Source organism: Trachurus trachurus (genome assembly GCF_905171665.1).
Source record: "Trachurus trachurus genome assembly, chromosome: 4".
In the NCBI taxonomy this organism is placed as follows: Eukaryota; Metazoa; Chordata; class Actinopteri; order Carangiformes; family Carangidae; genus Trachurus; species Trachurus trachurus.
In genome coordinates this window covers 4,741,665-4,751,094 of record NC_139898.1, presented here as the reverse complement: position 1 = coordinate 4,751,094, position 9,430 = coordinate 4,741,665, and the positions used below count along the sequence as shown (strand labels likewise).

Below are 9,430 nucleotides of genomic sequence, written 5' to 3'. Positions count from 1 at the left end.
GTGATGAATGCAGAGTAAATGTAAAAGAAAAGGGCTGATGCTGCAAACAAAGGTGCATCGTAGACATAGAGGGATGTGGCTCGGTGCCATGTGTTTCTTTCTATTACTTTTAAAGCTGTTTGCAGGATTAAACCATGTATTTTTAAACACTGTATGACGTACATGTAAAATATCCCGAAGTTCATTGTGACATTCTAACTTATTTTTGTCTTTCGAGGTTACTGTTAGTTTTTCCTCCCATTAGTTTTCCTCCATAGGATGTTTGTGCTCATATCGCCAATGATTGGTTATGACCTGTATTAATAATGGGAACTAAAGTATTCTCAGTTTTCATTTTTATACAGAATGTATTTCATGAGTAACCACATGGTCTAAAGCGAGTGATAGTGCTGCAGATTAGTTGATGAGTCTGATTCATATTTTCACCCACAGTTTCAAATATGCATGTTTATAAGGTTGAGTTTAGTTTGAATTTAGCTACATATTTTCAGACTGCACACACATTTTGGTTGACAGCTGTCAGACTGTAGCACTGACCTGTGTGACCATGAGGACATTGAGGAATGTTGACTCTTCTGACACTGGATTTGTATCAAATATGTACATTTTACTTGAATGTGGGCTCCGTCTTTAAGTTAAGCGCTGTCTTTTTTTTTCTTTTTTTAAATTCCCTTATCTTTATTGTTATCAAAGTTATTTCCACATTGCGTCTTTACTGTCTCAAGGTGGCTCAAGTATAAAAAAAAGAATGATCTCCTGAAACTTAAGGAAAAGAAATGAGCACAATATTTCTGTCATGTTTTGCAAGATGAATTTCAAACTGTCTGTATGAGCAGATGAGGCATTTCCCCAGGCACTTAGATTATTAATGGTTAATGAAATGGTTGAATTACGTGATGGCATGCTTGATACTGCATGTTTGCTGATATGATGTGAGCACTGGACTGTAAATTATCCCGAAATCATGCACAACCGAGCTCTGGGCTGAAGACATTAATCAAACAAATCAATAAAGTTGTCTATTTTTATCTCTTATCTCGTTATTTTATTGTCACTATCGTGTGAGAGATGCCTATCTTTGGCGTCAGTAGCTGAAAGAAACATTGAAACACCAGTAAGAGGGTGGAAGGAAGCATTTGAGGTCACTGAGCAGTGTGAATGTGGAAAGTTGCGAAACTTCCCAATACATTTTTGGAGAAAAAAAAATTACAAACACATGTAGACCTAATTCATCTCACTTTTAGCACTCAATGAATAGACCATGACTATAAAGTCTGGACACAAGATGCAGTTGATGTCATTATCACATCAAATGAGAAGAGTGGAGATCAGTCACAGTCCTCTGGCCCTCACGGTGCAGCTGTGCTTTCCCCTGCACAGACACAACAAGCAAGGGTCAAGCAGATCACTGCCGATGGCTGTATTCCCAGACCTTCCGCCACTGCTGTCCAAAAATATCCACTGACACACTTGGCTCCTGTTTAGACACTTCACACTGATAGGCCTATTTCTCTTTCATCAAGCTCACCACTCAACTGTAACTACCACGCATATGTGCAATGTGCTAGCTGCCTGCTAGCTCAAGGGATGGTAATGAAGTTGACAGGTTTTGAGTGACATTAGCTACTAGACATCGACTGGGTGAAGAAATACTTGCATATTTTATTACAATCCTTTAAACTTATAGGTAAAATGGACGTCTACTGAGCAGCAGACTGCAAACTAGACAGACTCAGTAGTGGAAAGTGACAAGATGGTCTGCGAGGGCCAGAGCTAGCTGCATGCTAATTTAGTGGGAGAAAGGTAGTAGAGAAACAGAATTAAAACAAGATTGGGCTGTTGGTGAATCAAGGAAAAGGTTTGATGCTGAACTCTTGAAACAGCTGTTATAATGGTAACTCTGGCTATGAATAGCCAAACGTACAAATAGGCAAGCTTAGCCTTTGATTCTCTGAATTCAGTGCACATAGGGTTGTCTGATTTTTATTTTTATTTTTTTACTTAAATTTAATCCCGTAATCCCCCAACAGTGTTTTTTGTTACAGGGTTGAATGTTACGGAGTTGAGTGTTGGCTAAAAGTGTAGCCATAAGTCCATAATTAGCCAAGGCATGTAGCATCACATTACATCATCATGAAATTACAACATGTTTCAACATTATTGTTAGTTTTTTCCAAAACAGTTGTTAACTATCATTTATCTATATAATGGAGTTGAAAGGTTGAGCCTGATTATGTCAATCTCTCAATAAAAACAATGAAATATATGTAAGAAAAGATGCTAACACTTTCTCTTTACAGTAGGCTATGTTCTTCTGAAGACTTGAGTGATGTAACTTCTTTGGTGCTGAGGATGTTGAGGATGAACTGAACCATTATTTTTTAAAACAGGGGAATTGGTATGTTGTTCCGAGGTTGAAAAAAACTGGGGGACATGATAAAATATTTCTATTTCATAAATAATTGATATATTTTTTTTCAGATTTTTGTATTGCTTTGGTTAGAGTAGTCAGGAAAATTATGTGTGACTCAGTGGGGACATATACATTTGGCTGTCATCTATTCCTTTGCAAGTTCTATCAATTTATGGCTTTAAGATGCAAAAGAAAAGGTTATTTCATTTGAAAATCTTTGAGGTAAACCTGAGGGACGTAAAGTGCAACAAATTTAGAGAATCACACCTCAGTGGCATTTACTGTAGCCATGCCAAAGTGCAGCTATTCTTGAGTAATTTCTCAATTTGAATGGTTGATGTATTTAAACAAGACATATAGCATATTTTCAGGATTTGAAACATTCTGATCCTCCTATTAGGTGATTGAAACTTTTAAGAAAGAGCAAAATGAAAGTGTTCAACATCCGAGCTGCCAGTGTGAAGGCGCTGTGATGATATGTTGCTCCCACATCTGAGAAAATGAATGAGCTGGAGTGAATGGCTCAGTCTGGGAGACACAGGATGCCAGACGTTACTAATTAGTGCCATACCCAATATTTGGCACAGGCCTGCGTGTCAGTACCTGCTGCCTCACCTTACAGTGCTGCAGGTTGTATTTCATCGTATACATCAGGAGAGGAGGGTGCTGTAGATTAGACCAGGAAGCTTAACGGGGAGCCACTCTCCCCGAACTATAAATACCACTTAAAAGTGTTTGGTTTGCATTTCAAGATGACAGCTGCACATGATGATGAAACTATATGTGTCCTCCATGTGTTGTCTCTAAGTATATGCCTGTTTAATTTAATTGCCATCTCACTATCTCATGCAGGGTTATTATTACCTACGTGGTTATTACTATTAATTACTCATCTAGCTGGAGACAGTGATATTTAGTGCTCTCACACCCAATTTGGCCTCCGAATGCATCAATATTGATTTATGTCAGAGAGACTACACTGTAGTGGCCAACTGAATACAGGAAGAACTCAAAGTGAGTTCATGAAACCAACTCTGATGGCTGCAAAGACATGAAGAGAACTTTTTCAGTGTTCAGTGTAAATAAACTGTACCCATATCTCACCAGAGGCTAAAACATAAAGCTGTCTCCTCTCACAACAAAGATTATCAGCTTTTGTCCCGTTCAAGTTAGGCCTTTTGTGGCAGCACCATTACTCAAAGATGACGACATATGCCGTTTCTCTCATCTCTTCTTTGTCCCAAGCCGGGCTTTGCAAAGGTTGCACTTCTGCTGTGGACATTAGTTAGGCCACAGGAAGGGCATTTAGGCCGTCACCTCTGCTGATTCTGGCCCTGTCAGCTGCTGGGATTTAACTAAACACTCATTCAGCAAATGTGAATGAAGCTCGACCCAGGCCGTCAGGCCTGCATAAAGGAGTCGATACAAAAATGAATCTATTCAGACAATATGACGACTTAAGACAGTAGCTCATAGTTTCATCACAGATTGTAAATGCATAAAAGCAAACGTCATATTTATTTAGTGGGTTTTCAAGGAATCAATAAAGAGATGCTTTCTCAATAAACTCTACACGTTGCCCCCTCTGCACTCCACTTACAGTGCACAAATAATTCAATCAAATCTCAGTTGTATAACAGAAGCAGCGTGATGCTTGAGCAGGATACGTTACATTAGCTGTGTGACATTTCCTTAGATATCAGCACTGATCAGGAGCTGATATGGCTGCAAATAATCACTGGTATCGTCATGATTAATGTGATGGTTACATCCTCAATTAATAGATTAACCACAGTCAGAAATAAGCGATTAATGTCCATCACAGATACCCTGTTTTGTCTGACAGGCCTTTTAAAAAGTTAAAACATTTTAACTTGACAAACGGAACCAGATCTGCAGCCAGAAAAGAAGCCAAAGTCAAAGTCAACTTTATTTTAAATTCCCAGGGGCATGGCCCTCCATCATGGGACATACAATCATACAACGTTTAAGAGAAAAGACATCAAGACCAACATAAAGAACAATTTATATTATGTGTTATACAGTTATGTACAGTATGTTCATAATAAATAATAAAGTGGCTAGTGTCCAGAAAGAAGCTATAACTACTGGGTTTTGTCTATTTATTGAAATGACATGAGTCAGTTATCAAAAATGATTATAGGCAAACTGGTTCTAAAACTTTTACACGTCAAAGACCCCAACAGTGACATTAATTACACCACAGACCCTAATGATTTTTGCTTTTAGATGTTCTGCTACACAAATTACTCACATATTTTGTCAATGTGTTACTTAAGATGATAGTTAAGGAACTCTGCCTCCAGACTGAAATTTGAGAATCACACTGTTTTATTTAAAAAAAAAAAAAAGGGATCAGTTTATGAAAATGCATCAGATCTCCCTTTACTGTCACGGTGTTTTGTGATCAGTGCACTGGGCAGAAAGAACAAAAGCCAAACAAATCATGTTAACAATAAATCAAGTGTTTCCGGTTCTTGCCATGTAAAACTAGATTAGAACAGGACGCAGTGATCAATCATATAATCTGAGATATGTGTGTTGGCACGGTTGTATTGACTTTTCCTAGTGACTGTGAAGCCAACAGGCAGAGCAGAGTCCGGATCCAGGGCAGCCTGAGACTCCAGTCCAGGTCTTCCCCCCGCCCTTTTTTAAAAACCACCTCGACTTTGGAGCAGTGAAAAACAGTGTAGCGTCAGGCCAGCAGATGACCCGGCGCAGCAGCGGCAAGCACAACAGTCCTCTCTAACAAATGAAAGGATGGGGGGCATCAGCAGCAGCTGAACCCAAAGAAACTGGATCAGGGGGTCGTGGGGGAAAGAACTGCTCTCTGCTCACCCTCGGGTGACTTTCGTTGGATTTAATCCCCGGTCCACACCAACATGCCATTTGCCAAACGGGTTGTGGAACCCCAGTTACTGTGCAGGTATCAAATCCCAAACGAGGAGGGTCTGCTTTTCGAGGATCTGGTCTCCATCAGTAATGTGGCTCTGTCTCGGACCTTGCGCCAGCTGTCGGACCTGGCTAAACATGCCTGCTCCATATTCCAGGAGCTGGAGAACGAGCTCGCCTCCACCAGCCTGCGGGTCAGGGGGCTGCAGGGCAAGATCGGCCAACTTCAGCAGACCTGCTCCGAGCTGGACCCCAAACAGGAGGCAGTGCGTGAGTACCTGACTCCTTTTCTCTTTCTCTTTCTCTCTTTCTCTTTGAGGCGCTCCTTCACGAGGGAGCTCTAGGCGCACGGGCTGCGCGCGGGTCTGGGAGAAAACGGCACTTTTCACTTTCCACCGCTGACTGATGGAAAGTCTGAATGTAAACCATGACGCACATGTGAATAAAGTCACAACAAAACTACTTTAAAGTAACACAAAGTCAAAGTTGAGCGATACAATTGTAGGTTTATTGAACTTATTTGGCACTTCTTCTTAGTGGACATGTCCTGGGAACACGCTGCTGTCGCTGTGTCCTCTTCTCTTCCCACGCTGAGGGGCGTGTTACAGGCTCCGGGGCTGAAGCAGGAGGACAGTTATTACTCTGCTGTTCCTCCACAGACAGACTCGCTTTCTCTATCAGTTTTTGGCTTTAACGGGAAATATGACCGATGACGCACATCGGTCCTGATGGGAATCAGTCGACTTAGTCACTGTTCCTCCATCCTACTCCCTAAAAGCGTCAATTCATTTATATTTATGGTCATTTTTTTAGTCTCCCACTGTGTCACAGAGAGCACAGAGACTTTGTTAAACTGTTGTTGGGTGTTGTGTTTCATGATGCTCTGCTCGTCCTGCTGCAGCAATGTGTTGAACTTTGCCTGGTCACCAGTAAGAATTCATTACCCTGATAACACAGCATGTGGCCACAGCTCTTTAATCTCTGTGTAAACCCCCCACCACCCCCACACCCCATGACTGGAGGGTGATGTGATATTGATTTATATGTGTTTATGTATAAACCCACTTTTCAGGAAGCACTTAGGAAACCAGTGTACCCTTGTGCCTCAACCCCCCTCCCTCTTGCTCCAAAAAAAAAAAAAATGCTTGGACATCCACCAGTGGGTTTACCTTGTTAGGTTGAGCAAGTCCTTGCTTGCTCCCCAGACCTGGCTTCCTGTGGTCTGTCTGTGAATGGTTACTTTGCCTAAAGGTGTTTATCTGCAGCCTGACACAACCAAAACACAGACCTGACCCCTCTTAAACCTGATTTAAACCTTGACATGCCTCTAGAGATCTGTTTCTGTGGGCTGGCCTGCAGGGAGCAGCTTTGTCGAGTGCATCCATGATATGATGCACATTCGGCCTGTTTTCACTCACCCTGACCACCAGTTCCCTCTTGTCGGTCTGTTGATCGACGAGCTCTTTGTGTCAACCGGGTCCTGTTGTGTGAATTTTAGATGCTACGTGTGGAACAGGGGATGTTGCGTGCCAGGTTAGCTGATAACCCCCTTTTGCCTGGAAAAAAAACCCTAATTACTCTTAATTGTGCCTTTCATGTTAATGGTGTCAGGGGCAGACTTAAACAACACAGCCCTCCCTCATCTGAATGACAATTAGTGTAAATGGAGCATTTGAGGGCACAGAGAGTTTGGGAGGCGGGGGTGGGTTTTTTTTATGACATGACTGTGACTTGTCCACGGGATGAGTACTTCTACTCACCCCATCCCAGCACAGCCGCCTAGCTGTTTGTTGTTTTCTGTCGTTCTGTGCATCAGTCTACCTGCATCTCAGGCTGCTGTCGCTGTGCTCCAGCTCCCTCTGTGGGGATGTTTGTATGCAGGTGTGTTATTAAACTCTGACATATCCAGGTCAAATTACTTTTTTTTTTTTTTGCTGAGAGTGCAGAGTGTTCCTCCCAGGTTTCAGTCCATCTCACATCCAACCTTGTATTCTCTATCTACAACACCAGCTACACAAGAGCTGCACTTAGTGCTCGAGCACGTCTATATATAGACGCCGGAGTGATGCTCCTGCTGTTGGAGATTGATTGATGTGGCTATTTATACAGCGGAATCCACACAATAGAAGAGTTTCCTTTAAACTAGCAGTACACACCTAGTAATAATGAAAAATAAAACACTCTCTCTCTCCCTTTATCTCTCTTATCCTCAGCCACACACACACACACACACACAAACACAACCAGGCGCCTGGCATGTATCCCTCGGCCCTGTGTTTGGACAGCTCTCCTGTGACACCCCATCAATGTCTGTGTTGGACGACCATCAGAGCCGCTCAGCCAGACTGGGCTCCGTGGTGCAGTCCCATGTTAGAGCACTCAGCTGGGTTTCAGGTTACACTGGCTCAGGGCTCAGGAGGAGGAGGAGGGGGGGGGGCGTAATACTTGTGTCGGCAAGTGGCCCTCTGGCTTTTCTGGGTCCAAGAGCACATGGCTGGCAAGTTTACCACATTCCTCGTACAGACCGCACCAGTGACTGCCTCACAACACCAACAACGGTCGGAGCCGCGGTCTCTCACTCCGTCTCCGCTCATCACGGACGGAAGACTAGAATCACAGCTCTCACAGCGGTAGTTCTGCAAACTGTGTGCATACACACTCTTTTACTGGTCTTGTGACTCTAAAGCGTTGAGTAATGATAGGATGTGTTATCTGCTGTAGTATTACATCATAAACCTCCAGCACAGCTGTCAGTCATTGACTAAATAACACAGCAGAACACGGCAAAAGGAAAGTTTTTATTCTGCAACAAATCATAATCAGGATGATCATGTGTCTGTTTGAATTTAAATTAATGTGCCACCAAGAAGGCTGTTTGTAACTGAGCCCACACAGGACAAATCTCATCTTTGAGATACACAGCATGCACTCATGTTGCTGCTAACATTTGTGTAGATTCACATCTCCCAACATTAAGGCCTGAAACTCTATATGTGCAGTCAGTTTAAAGAGGAACTATACAAGATTTTTATCTTAAGTATTCTACATATCTACCTTAATTAAACAGCTTTGGAGTAATTGTGATGGTTAAATAAATGACTTGTAACTTGTTCCAGGGAGAATGGAGGCTCTCTGTCTTCCACCTCTAGCGTCTCTTGGCTGAAAACCAACCTTGTAAGATCAGAGCCACCGACACTGCGACTCAAACGAGCCCTGTAACCTGTAATCTCTTCTTTATGACAGATAAGACTACACAAATACACACGTCATAACATCATATATGATATATAACGTTATCCACCACTCATTGGATTGCTTTCTAGCCGGCTTTGTTGAAAACAAATGCACATGGCCGGGAGGAGGGTTAGCAAAACAGAGGAAAAGCCACCAGACTTGCAGACTTGTAATCCGTTAATGATAATGTGCTGGAAATGTAGCTGCATGTTACATAACCTTTAAGGGAAGACAAAGAGCCTGCAGCAGTTACAAGTCCTCCCGTGTTAAAAGGTGCTCCGGGCTCCGCTGTGCCGCTTCTCTGCCGGCTCCAGCAGGCCTTGCAGTAACGCTCCGTCTCTTGATGTCAGTCCTCCTTCCTCAGCGCAGTGAAGTCGGTGCAGCACTCGCTGACCTGGAATGAAAGTTTCTGTGGACAGTAGTAGTGGCACGTCATCTCTGACTGCTGCTATAAACTCAGGCCAGGAAACCACATTAGCCCGTTCACAGTCGGCCCGGCCCTCCCTTTAGCATTTAGCTGACCCGGTCCTACCATTACTAGGACTTTACTAAGTGAGGCTTCGTCAGCCAGTCAATGCACGTTACAGCCAAAGTCAATATTGGTTAATGTAGGGATTCATGGGAGATGCTGTGGGAGTATTTTATCAGCAGCGAGTCCATATCCAAAAGAAAAGATCCCTGTGTGCTCAGTTGATAGCTGGTATTCTTGGTCTTCATATCGAGACAGGCAGATATGTTGGCACAGCAGAAGACGATTACAATTTGTAATTTATGTGACATCCAGGAGGTGGAGAATGAAATTCATTTTGTGTTCTACTGTCCTTTTTATGACTCTATAAGACAAAAATTGTTTAGTAAAGTAGATCCAAA

At 42.6% G+C, this 9,430-nt stretch overlaps 1 protein-coding gene across 1 annotated transcript in view; it reads left to right on the top strand.

The window, feature by feature from the left end:
* Positions 1-5,178: 5,178 nt before the first annotated feature.
* nhsa (Nance-Horan syndrome a (congenital cataracts and dental anomalies)) overlaps positions 5,179-9,430 on the top strand; it is a gene marked incomplete at its 3' end in the record, with an annotated part of 60,300 nt that continues 56,048 nt past the window's right edge. The window contains exon 1 of the mRNA XM_083969848.1: positions 5,179-5,596. Within this exon, the coding sequence (XP_083825974.1) occupies positions 5,317-5,596 (280 nt within the window). The 5' untranslated portion in view covers positions 5,179-5,316. The remainder of the gene's footprint in view (positions 5,597-9,430) is intronic.